The sequence below is a fragment of the Rhipicephalus microplus genome, chromosome 4, assembly GCF_043290135.1.
Source record: "Rhipicephalus microplus isolate Deutch F79 chromosome 4, USDA_Rmic, whole genome shotgun sequence".
In the NCBI taxonomy this organism is placed as follows: domain Eukaryota; kingdom Metazoa; phylum Arthropoda; class Arachnida; order Ixodida; family Ixodidae; genus Rhipicephalus; species Rhipicephalus microplus.
This window is the reverse complement of record NC_134703.1, coordinates 114,576,200-114,588,842: the sequence shown is the minus strand read 5'-3', so window position 1 is coordinate 114,588,842 and position 12,643 is coordinate 114,576,200. Positions and strand designations below refer to the sequence as shown.

Sequence of the window (12,643 nt, the reverse complement as noted above, 5' to 3'; positions counted from 1 at the left end):
TCTCTTCCAGGCTGCGACGAAGCTCTGTATGGGAAGCTAACAGCGTCTTCCGAATTGTCTGCAGACAGGGGGGCAGACAAAGCCTACCTTGACAGTAAGTGTTTTTGTGCGGACACTTATCCATGCATAGTGAGTCGTTATATTCAGCATACATAGAAGGCACCGTGAGCCAGCTCTTTGTAGGTTGTCACCATATGCTTTGCTGCATTAAAGCAGACATAACGTTTCGTGTCTAGTGCATGTTAAGTCTATAAGCTTTGAGAGACACTGAAGAGAAACACTATTATTTATTTATGAGTAAATTACTCTTTTTCAAAATCAAAGACTCCATGCTTGCTTTGAGCAGACCCTTGGTAGGTAATAAAACATGCAAAAAAAAAAAACAAAACACTTGATCATTGCACCACCTTGAAGTGCTTGCACTAGTCACGACATCATATATTGTGACGTCTCCTAGGGCCTATGTAGTTTCTAGTCGGTAAAACTGAAGCACATAGGCCCGTATTCACAAACCAACCTTATTCTTACCTTGCGTTTTCTTTACCTGTTTTGCGCCTTTAGTGCATCTTAAAAAAAGAATGGGCCAGTGTTCAGAAATCCATCTTGCACTTATCTTGTATCCTGTTATAGTTTTTATGTCCTTATAACACATGTGGAGTGTACAGAAACTTTAGGAAAACATAAGATAAGGATGAGGTTAGTTTGTGAATACCGGCCATAGTCTCCCAAGGGAGCCCGAGATGTAAGATACAATGTATCAGGAAATTTGTCGAGCCAGTGTGGCCAAAATACAAAAAAGACACTTTGAAATATGTGATGCTAGCATAGGGGATATTGATGGCAGATTTAAAAGTGAAACTTTTGGCATTGTTTTTTTTTAAAATATCATCTAATATTAAATCTATGGCAGTGAAACTAATGACACTAGAGTTTTGATAGTATAATTTATGAGTCTATGCTAAGTTACTATTTCATTTTAGCGTCCCTTTTGACGCTGGGGCTAAAATTTCCACTTACCTTGTTTAAATTGGCTGTAGCAGTTAAATGCATCAGTACAGTGTCATTGGTTGTAAGTGGGAACACAGAATTTGACAAACACCCTATAGATGTTCTTCCTTTTTTTTTTCTACCGGCCATTGTGTTGCCTACTACAACTGTTGAACCTGGTGCATGAACAGCCCGGTTATATATACCTTATTTACGTTATTGTCACCGACCACAGATGTAATGGGACAGATCACTTTAGGCAGCAAAAATATAAAAGGGAAACTCTTGCTACATTCAAATAAATGTGGACCTTGAGGCTGATACATAAATACCTTGTTGCAGGCAAGGACAGGTTCTGCTCTGTGCAAATGGCTCAAACATTTACTAACTGAACTGATGAAGCGCTAGTAAATATATGCAAAACCATGACATTCTTGCTCTTTCTTTCTGTGCTAGATTACTCAGTGGCAGACAGTTGAAGAAAACAAAGCTGTAGCTACTATTGGGATTCACCATTCTGTCTTGTGTTATTTCTGTCACTACACAGGTGCCTGGATTTAGTTGCATGTTAAAGAACCCGAAGTTACGTAGCCTTCCACTACTGTGCTCCTCATAATCATATCATGGTTTTGGGATGTAAAACGCTTTTAATTATCATTGCTGTGGATATTTCTGTTACTAGAAAGGAAAAAAATCAACACTGCTGTATTGCAGGGACAGCTGTTATGAGATCACAACAAGGACTGATTTTGGCACCATAGCTGCCCAATGTTGCCAGTGTCCATAAGCGCTATCATGCGAAATTATATATAAAAAAGAAATGAATGAAAAAATTCAGGGTGCAATGGTATTCGAACTCATGTCGTCTGCATGGCAGCCTAGTATTATATTACACAGCCACTCCGGTGCTTGAAACGCTGTTTGAAGCTGACCCTATGCAGGCCTCATGTCGGGTAGTGAATCATGTTAATGCGTCTAATCGAGCTTTTTAAAAGAGTAAAGTAACAACCAGGTATTCAACGATGCAAATTGCATAACGAGTAAGTCATTGAATGCTTCCAGCCCATTTCAAAAGGCTCAGCTATAATTCTCCACCGTCATCAACCAGAGCATTAATGCCTTACAGGTGTGTAGCAGGTACCACACTTTCCTGAAGAATGACGAGCAATGGCATTGTGGGGGCTTCTCCGCCTCACAAAAATCGTGATTTATGGCGTAGTGAGTACCCAGCAAGTGTGCCTGTAGCAGTTACCCAAAGGGTGTTTGAAAAAGGCTTTAGAAAGGCCGCTCTTCCAGCTTTCACTGGATTGTGTTGCGCATTGAGTGCAGGCCTGGCATTTTTTCTTTTTGTCTCGTCTTCATTTGTTTGAAATTTAAGTGATCAGTGCTAAGCAGTGGGAACTTTAGGAGGTATGCACTGTCTCTTCCCATTGTTTCTATTTGTGGACAATATTAAAGCTTTGAATATTATTAGATCATGTCTACATTAAAATTAAGATTTTGCTCCATTCACTGTGACTACTGTTCTTGTCCTGTTTCCTTTCGTTCTTATCATTCACTCTTCAGAGCAATTTGATCATTCGAATAATGTAGCTGTGGGGCCACTCGATCTAATGATGCAGTGGGAAAAGAAATGATCATCACCAGTCTGACTACACCTACTGTAGTGCAAAGGCCTTTCCCATGATCTGCCAATAAACCCAGTTTTGTGCTTTTTGCTGCCAAGTTATACCTGCGAACTTTTTAATCGCATCGGCCCACCTCACCTTCCGTCTTCCCTTCGTGTGTTTGCCTTCTCTGGGAATCCAGTCAGTTGCCCTTACTGACCAGTGGTTGTCCTGCCTATGCGTGCTACGTGCCCGGCCTATGTCCATTTCTCCTTCTTGATTTCAGCTATGATATCTTTAACCTTGGTTTGTTCCCTCACCAATTATGCTCACTTCCTGTTTCTTAAGGTTACACCTGCCCTTTTATTTTTCATCGCTCGCTGCGTCGTCCTCAATTTAAGCTGAACCCTCTTTATAAGCCTCCAGGTTTCTGCTCCGTAGGTGAGCACCAGCAAGATGCAGCTTTTATATACCTTCCTCTTGAGGGTTAGTGACAGATTATCATTCATAATTCATGAATGGGAAAAGAAAAAGTGAGATTGTTAAAGTGCCTATGATTTTCCAAAGGCCTGAAAACATTTTATCTTGTTGGAAAATGTGTGCCTCAGTTACTAAAGACAAAACGATGTGGTACTTGACATCATTTCGCATAATGTGGTTCTTCACAGGTGGCTCTGCATGGACAGCAAAGAACTCGGACTTTGATCAGTACTTACTGATCTCACTCAATTCCAAGAAGACCATCACATCTATTGTCACTATGGGAAAGCAGCATAGTCCCGAGTTTGTTCAGGAGTTCAAGATATACTACGGCGACCACGGAGGGGACTTTACTGAGTACAAGGATAGAGAAGGCAATCCAAAGGTGCGCTTTTGGCATTCCTTTCTTGGTCCTGACCATGGGCAAGCATTAATCTTTCTGTTGTACTGGTGGAAGTACCAAACTCTGGAGGCTCGCGTGTCGGTTTGGTTTGAGCGTGTGTGTGCTTGGCCATAGAAGAGTTTCGTTTCTGGTTTTGTGGCAAAATGAATGCAGTGATGACTAGGTTCAGGAAAGGGGGATGTTTATTGCTTTGAACTTTTAACAACACACGGGGAAAAGTAGAGGCCAGTGTTTAAGAGGGGCACAAGGGTTATGACTGGACAGCATTTGTTATGGGTCATAAGCCATGCAAACACGGTACTGTCACAAAAAAAAAATTTTTTTTTTGCTGAATAGGTACTACAGTTATAAAAGACTCTTTATAAGAGACTCTGATGTAAGAGACCGACTGGTTATAAGAAGCATCGCTGTGCCCGAGATCGAAATAAGAGTTTATTAGAAAATGAGGACACACCCTGCTTATGAGAGACACCTCATATAAGGGACAAAAGCTGCTTCCAAGTGTGACGCGTTTCAGCACTAGTATTGTCTGCCAGTAACAAAATTTCCTTTTGTTACTGGCTAACCCATACAGGACCTTGTGTCTCACTTTATGCATTGTCATGTTAAGCCAGCTCGTAGGCCCGTGTGCTCAGATTTGGGCGCACGTTAAAGAACCCCAGGTGGTCGAAATTTCCGGAGCCCTCCACTACGGCGTCTCTCATAATCATATGGTGGTTTTGGGACGTTAAACCCCACATATCAATCAATCAATCAATGTTAAGCCAGCTCCCCACAATGTCATGTGTAAATGTACACCTCTGTTTAGATATCATTGCTTCAGCTTCTGTGCAACAACTATTTGCTTCCTTTTGGTATAAAGGTTCATAGACTCCTACCATTTTTATGTATGCAAACACCCAGACTATTCAACAAATATGTCATCTGTGTATTGACACCAATTTCCTGGTTCTGATGTTGGTAAAGTTAACTGCGAATGACTTTAAAGGAATAAATGTTTAGGTGAACATTCCCTGTTCTGTTTGGGTCTTGTGAATTTTATTGTATTTTCTTTGCATGCTTGACTTATAACAGTGTTATTTTGCTGAGTTAGTGCAATGGCATGAATATGCAACAATGGGGAGCAAGTCGAAAATGATTCGTAAAGTTTTGGACTAAGAAAAAAAAAAAGTTGCATAGATTTTAATTTCGATCAAGCAACTAAAACCAATTTTTTCTTGTGACAGCTCTTTAGAGGAAACAGCGATGGCAACACAGAGGTGCGCAACGTGTTCGAGTACCCGATCATTGCGCAATACATTCGCATCAACCCAACCCGTTGGAGAGACCGCATTTCACTCAGAGCACAGCTGTATGGTTGTGAATATGGTAAGTATAGCTTCTTTAATGCTCGCATTAGTGGCCTGGAATGGTCTTCCTGACTAATCTCTTTAGAGGATGCCATCAGTCATGGTAGATATTTGGTGCATGAGCACCCGGATGAGTCAAAAGTGTACAGTTAACAGCATTGCTGCTACTATGAGTTAGATAGCACACTTGGCAGAATGGAAGCAATGCAGTCAACTGTATTTTCTCCGTATGTTAATGCATCCACTACTGAGCAAGAGGAAGTTTTGTAAAAGTGGTTGTACACTCGAGTCTACTTATAACAATACTATTTATAATATATAGGTAATGACGAACAGCGATTGCACCATTCACTTTTGTATGCTTTTTGTGGTAAAATTAGGTGCTTGTTACGATGCTCCAGGGCCGGTATATCGGATAGAGCAATTTAATCCTACAACGTGTGCTGAAAATGGCTTTCCGCGCTGACGGAATGCACAGCTATGCGCCCCGCTCCCCGTCCACGCTTTCACAAATCGAGTTGACTGCGCTTCTGACGAGAAAGTGAGAGAGGGAGGACCTTTTCTTCTTAACTCCTAAAGCGATGCCAGGATAGGCCTGCGAAGCGTCCGTCGATGAAGAGCTGCTGAAGTTGTCGTCAGTGCTTAACGAAAATACGTCGTGTGTGGACCAACCACTTCATGCAGCCGATGTTGTGGAAATGTCCCAGTTCCCCACAGATGAGGCAATCGTTGCTGTTGCGGACAGCGGTGAGAGCTGAGACTCCGACGACATGCTGGGGAATCCCAACAGTCGTGGAAATCCTAACAGATGACACAGCCCGTGTGGGACTTTCTTTTCGCGAAGGACCTCCCGCTCAGCTATGTGGAGCACCATGACGCTCTTGAGAAAGATGTGCACAAGCTTTGCGTGAAGCAATCAAAGCTGGCAGATAATGACTTTTCTAGAAATGAGTAATAGTTGCACTACCATGCCCTGTGGAGGCATGTGGTTGATGTCGCCAAACATCTCCAAAGGCTTTGTCTTTGGTACGCATTAGACCTGTTCTTTCCAATACTGGGTCAGAGAAATTTATATTACTGGATATCCCATATTGCCTCACCTATTATAAAAATATTGCCCATGTTCTTATCTTTTGGTTCATTACAGTATGGCTTGCTGCTTAAGGATGCAGCTAATTAATATTCATGCTAGCATGCTTGTGTCTTTTTGGTTTTGTAGAAAAAAGGTGTTTGATTTGATGTTAAATGCTTGATATCTAGTCGCAAAGGATTGTCCGCTTAGCCGTTGTATCAAGACGGAGCTGTAATTTGTACTGAAATGTGAAGTAGGTGTTCTTATTAAATTAGGACTATACCCATGTCATAATTGATTGCTCACTCAATCGGTGTTTGGTGCTAATGAATAATAGGTGTTGCTTTTCACTCAACTGTAGTTGCACGCATGAGGAAACCTCTAAGTTTTCTTTAGGTTTCTTCGTAATGATAGTTCACTGAATATATGCGACTGTGCAGTGTCACCCGTTTCCAGTGGTAGAAAAAGTGACTTCAGCATCGCAATATTTAGTTATGTTTATAAGTGTTAGGTGTTCAGTGAACAAGTTTATAATATGCATTCCAGATGAGGTTGGCATCAAAAAGTGGTCCTTACTAGGCTCGTGCAGCAATTGACATATGACTTGAGTTCAGCTAGCATTGGCTAGATGGGCACATAGGGCAGCTAAAAGCCATTCCTCTAGCACATATTATGATGCACGTAGAATATTAAGTATCAGGGGTAGCACAGCTGGATACAAGACATGTATGTGTTCTTAGAGGAAATCGAGAGGAGTATATATTGTGCAGTCGAGTGATTATGACTGATTACAAATGACACAGATAGATAACCATTCTTTTTGGCTGGCATTATGCAGAGGCAGAGGCCCTGCAGCTGGACGGCAAGAGTTATGTGGTCATGGACCTGAACCGCCGGCCAGTAACTTCTACGGAAGATACACTACGATTGCGGTTCAGGACCAACCATGCGGACGGCCTTCTTCTCTACAGTTATGGCTCGCAGCGCGACCTCTTCACACTTCAACTGGTGCACAACAAGCTGCTCTTCTCGGTCGACCTTGGTGGGTGGTGTTGATTGATTTCTTGGAAGTTATGGGCAGTTGAATGCATCACTGACACGAGAAGTCCTCATGCTTCTGTTCTTCTTCACTGAAACAGTGAACAAGATGCAGGCTGTGCAAAAGCTTAGTTTCTGTTCCCATGAAAGTTGATCAAAGTTGACCATTGATCATTGATCATTGACCATTGATCATTGATTGAAAGTTGATCAAAGTTGACCAAAGTTGACCATTCAGAGCACCGGTGCTGAAATCGGCACATTTCCAAATGTGTGTCACACCTGAACATCTGAATGCAGTGTTTTATTCTGATTGGTGTGCTCTTTTTTAACGGTTCACTTGCATAAGGATTTGGTGATTTCACATGGGCTCCGTGGTAGCATGATAAGGAGAAGTTAAAAACTCTTTCCAGAAATTTTAAAGAGGTTGTAATCAAAGCCTTATTTAGGATAAGTGACATGTTCTCACCGCAGATTTCGTGTCACGGTACCTTCTGACACTGAATGCATGCAAACATGTATTTCATGTTTTCGTCTTTTGTATGGGTGCCTACACCAGACTACATGTGCTGTGACGTTCAGTGCCATGCGGGCCCATGATATGTGCAGCATTGGCCAATATTAGACATTGCAAAATGCTTTTTAACAATCACTATGACATGTTAATGAGATTTTTTGTCTCCTGAGATAGTTTTCCATTGTCCTGTCTAGTGACTGTACCTCCGGTTTCCATTGCACACTCTTTGATGATGCCAGCAAGATCATCGTTCATTGTGCCAACGCTAAAAAAAAAAAAACCACCTGGCGGAGTTTTGAACTTCTAGCCTTGCAAGCTTAGGCCGGCTTAGTGCCCTAGATGACCCCTCCTCTCACGCTTTTATTGTCGCCTAATTTCTTCCTGTCTCGCTTAAGAGACGACAAACCATGAAAGTCTCAAATGCAACCGACGAAATAGAGCTAGTGGAGCTTTCGAAGTTGATCAATAAGTGTAAGGTAGCTGACATCAGAAGGTATAACATGGACAGAATCGAGCAGGCTGTAAAAAATGGCAGAAGCCTTAAAGCTGCGAAGGCAAACTTGTGCATAGGTGAAAATTGGATGTATGTATTAAGGGACAAGGAAGGCAATGTCATAACCAATATGGGTAGAATAGTTGAGGTGGCGGACAGAGGGCTGTACACAAGTTGAAACAACCAGGATGATATCATGAGAAGCAATAATAGCCCAGAGGAATTTGACATCATACCAGTAACTACAGAGGAAGTAAGGAAAGCCCCTGAAGGAATGCTAAGAGGCAAAGTCGCTGGTGAAAATAAGGTAACAACGGACCTCCTGAAAGATGGCGTAGAAATTGTGTTACAAAAAACTGGCCACCTTATATACGAAGTGTCTCTTGACGGGAAAGGTACCAGAATCTTGGAAGAACGCGAAAATCATATAGTAGAAATCGCTGTTGGGCTGGTTGATACATGTCTGAATTAAATTGTCAGCTTCACGCCAAACGCCGAATTCACAACCACGAAGAAGAAGAAAAACACATAGACGAGATGGGCGCTCACTTCCAACATCATCCTAATTCATAGGAAAGGACTTAAAAAATTACAGGCCAATCAGCTTACTGTCCGGTCTCTACGAACTATTTAAAAAATAATAGCTTATAGAATTAGGGCGACATTAGAGTACAATCAACCAAAAAACCAAGCAGAACTTCGTACAGGCTACTCCACGATAGACCATATTCATACTGTCAATCGGGTAATAGAAAAATGCACAGAATACAACCAACAACTGTACATAGCGTTCATAGATTACAAGAAGGCGTTTTACTTAGTCGAGACATCAGCAGTAATTCAGGCACTAATGAATCAAGTCATCGATAAACCCTACATAAACATACTGGAACAAATCTACAGTGGATGCACAGCCACCCTATTTCTCTCTAAGGAAAGTGACAGAATACCAATAAAAAAGGGCGTAAGGCAGGGAGACACGATCTCTTCAATGCTATTCACCGCTTGTTTACAGGAGGTTTTCATGACCCTACATTGGGAAGAGTTAGGAATAAGAATTAATGGAGAGTATCTTAGCAAAATGGAAAGCTGAAGAGCAGGTCTAAAAATTAATATGCACAAAACTAAAGTAATGTGCAACAGTCTTGGCAGAAAACTGCACTTTGCGATAGGTAAAGAGACGGTGGAAGTTGTGAAGGAATATGTATACTTTGGACAGGTAGTAATGGCGGAGTCGAACTATGATAGTGAAATAACTAGAATAATAAGGATCGGGTGGATTACTTTTGGCAAGCATTCTCAAATCATGATTGGTAATCTGCCACTAACCTGCACGAGGAAGGTATATAACAGCTGCATCTTGCTGGTTCTTACCTATGGAGCAGTAACTTGGAGGCTTACAAAGAGAGTTCAGCTTAAGTTAGGGACTGTGATAGATTGTAAAATCACGCGAAGTGACGTCAGTGGGCAACAAGAGAGCATGCGCCAGTTTGTGTGCCTTCTTTCTGTTATCACCAAGTGTGCTGATACCTATCACCGCCTTAGCTATATAGGCAGTGTCCTTCTTGTAATAAATGCCTTTTTGTTCTGTGTCATTGCGAGTCACGTGTCAGTGATTACAAGGACGATGCAGCGAGAGATGGAAAGGAAAATGGTAGGTGTAACCTTAAAAGACAAAAAGAGACCGGAGTGGGTTAGGCAACAAATCGGGAATGAGGATATAATAGTTGAAATCAAGAAGAAGAAATGGACATGGGCCGGGCACGTAGGGCTCAGGCAGGATAATCGCTGGTTATGAAAAGTAACTGACTGGATTCTCAGAGAAGGCAAACTCACGAAGTGGATACAGAACGTTAGGTGGACCGATGAAATTTAAAAGTTTGTAGGTATAGCGTGGCAGTAGAAAGTGCAAAACTGGGTTGATTGGCGGATCATGGCAGACGCCTTTGCCCTGCAGTGGGCGTTGTCAGGCTGTAGATGATGATGATGATGACACGTTAGGATGCCTAACGAAGAGAAAATTTCGGTAGCCACGGATATATGGGGCCTGCTCATCAGCGAAATGTTATGATTGTTGCATTTTTAAAAATCATATAAAAGGCTTGCTACTTTGCACTAATGATACTGGTATTGCGGTACCTTTAATAATGGAAATACTGATAGCATTATGATAGATGCACCCGTGAAATATTGCAGGAGGCGAAGGTGTGGTGACAGAGGTGTGGTGCGGAAGCCTGCTGGACGATAACATCTGGCACGATGTACAGATCTCCCGTTTTCGACGAGAGCTGGTTTTTACGGTCGACCGCGTAGTGGTCCGTCAGAGACTGAAAGGAGATTCCTTCCAACTGGATTTGAACAGAGAGGCAAGCATCTCTTGGGGTCTCTACAGAAGCTTTTTAAAGTTGCATAAAAACTAGTTGAATTGTGACACCTCTACTTACTTGTTTCCAGTATTCTGCTCAAAATTTTGTAAATATCTCAACTCTGACTAGTTCAACTTTCTGTCTTAGCTTTGTTTTCTGACATAGCATAAAGCTATTTAATTTAGAATAGGCTGTTGATTTTCTGCAGGTGAGTGTCCTATTTGTAGTTGTGTCTCCTTTTAAAGAACAAGCCAGAAATAATTTTTCCTATGCTTTTTTCATGTCTGCTTCATTCCCCATGCTCTTTTCTTTGCGGTTGTAATTACCTTTGAATCCCCTCATTGCTCTTGTCTAAAGGTTGAGCTTCTAAAAATAAAGCCCGTGTTATATTCACAGGAATTGCCAGCCACTTGTGGTGGCTCAAAAAACACAAAAACGAAGGAAAATATGCAGCAAGGGCCGTTGGTTGAGCCGTTGGTTGAGAATCAGTTAAAAAAAAAAATGGAGCGTGTCATGCACCTAGTCTAGTTGTAGAATGAAAATTCTCCTTGTTATAAGTCGTGACAAGCCCAAACATTGCCTATAAGAATTAAGTGTAACCTTTTCTTATGAATTGTAATCTTCTTAGGAAGAAAGCAGCTTGTCTAATGCTTGGCTTGGCCAAAGTGTCATAGAAAATGGGGGGGAGAAAGGTCTGCAGGAGTGGAAGTGCTGCATCAATTGCGTCATTCTGCGCCAATCTGACGTGCTGCGCTTAAACGGCAATTAGCTCATGTCATGCCAAATTTCATCAAGTTTTATCATCGACAGTGCAACACACGAGGAGTACACAAAATACGCAAGCGCGTCCGTATCAATATCAGTTTGGTCATATCGTATTTCGGTTCATGCATGAATCTTGCACCACGTGAACAATATGCATGAATGTTGTGGCATTTGTGTGCATATCTGAGTAGTGATTGAAATTTCTGAACAGTGATTGGCCCTCTTCTGCAGCTTTTGTGACAGTGCCAATGACGATAAAGAAAAATTTTGGTCTGGGTCAGGCCTATGTGGTTTAATATGATGATGTGACACCAGTTTTGATGTTCAACTCTCTAATAGAATGATGCTCTAATAGATTGTTTGCATAGTTTCATTAGAAGATGGCAGCACATCACACAAATTTGTTGCAAATTTTCATCAAAGCTTTGCTTCCAAATTGCCTTTTTATTTTTCAGCTTTACATTGGTGGTATGCCAAACTTCAACCAAGAAGGAATCAAAGTGGCAGCGAATTTCACCGGTTGTGTGGAAAACTTGATGATAAACAACACCAATGTTGCATATGAACTGAAGCGAGATACAGAGGGCTACACATACAGCAAGGTCGGTCAAGTGCTCTTCAACTGCAGGGTAAGTGTGCAAATCTCTTGTTATAGAAGAAAAGCTTGCTTTTGCATGTGGAAGAAAATTAAATTTTATCAGAGATTTACAGCATTGAACGTACCAAAAAATGAACAAATTTACAAAAAAAAAAAAAAACAAAGCAACCTCAATTTTTTAAGATAACCCATTCTGTGCCAAATGGAAGGCTACTCGAGTATCTTGCCAACCAGTCAAACACAACCGGAATACAGCTGAATCTCACCGTAACGAATACCACCACATTGAAATATCCGCCACAACAAATAATTTTTTATTCCTCGTCAGAGTGCGAAGAATGTCTCATCACAACGAACAGCTTTTCTGGGCATCTGCACTTCCAACGAAGTTTTCGCGAGAGCTACCTTATAATGACGAGGACCTTGCCTGGGACTGCCATGAAATTCCAGTAGCAACTCTACAATATCTCGTCATAGTCGTGTGACTGCATTGCAAGATTCGCATCATCATTGGATACATTTTTTTCTGCCACTAAATTTTTTGCCACTGAGATGATCGGCGCCACATCGTCCATCTACCGCAATGCTGCTGGTGGGTTTCATTTGTGTGCAGGCTGCAGCTGAATTGTTCAAGAACTCTCGCCACGTTGTCGACGTAGCGCTCAAAACACAACTGCTGCCGTGCAATCTTGAACGACAACCACAGCGTTACGAAGGCACATGCGCAGCCAGTGCGCATGAAGCCTAATCACAACTACATTCTGCCGCAATTAACTGCTGTGGACAAAAATGACGTTGTGATCACAAAGGAACTATGAAATTACATCCAACATGTGCGTGCCGACTCGTAGCAATGCTGCGAACAAAACTGCAGTGCACACGTTCCCAGATATCAATGTTTGCGTTATTAGGGCACGCTCACAGCCAGTGTGCACTGATTGAAAAGGGAACTACTGTTTGTCGCAACC

General features: G+C 41.8%; 1 protein-coding gene across 1 annotated transcript in view; it reads left to right on the top strand.

Annotated features, from left to right (window-relative positions):
• The window catches only part of Nrx-IV (neurexin-4), a 67,804-nt gene that overhangs the window by 1,330 nt on the left and 53,831 nt on the right, over positions 1-12,643 (top strand). The window contains exons 2-7 of the mRNA XM_037423348.2: positions 11-94; positions 3,263-3,459; positions 4,704-4,845; positions 6,737-6,940; positions 10,143-10,312; positions 11,533-11,706. Coding sequence (XP_037279245.2) covers positions 11-94; positions 3,263-3,459; positions 4,704-4,845; positions 6,737-6,940; positions 10,143-10,312; positions 11,533-11,706 — 971 coding nt within the window. The remainder of the gene's footprint in view (positions 1-10; positions 95-3,262; positions 3,460-4,703; positions 4,846-6,736; positions 6,941-10,142; positions 10,313-11,532; positions 11,707-12,643) is intronic.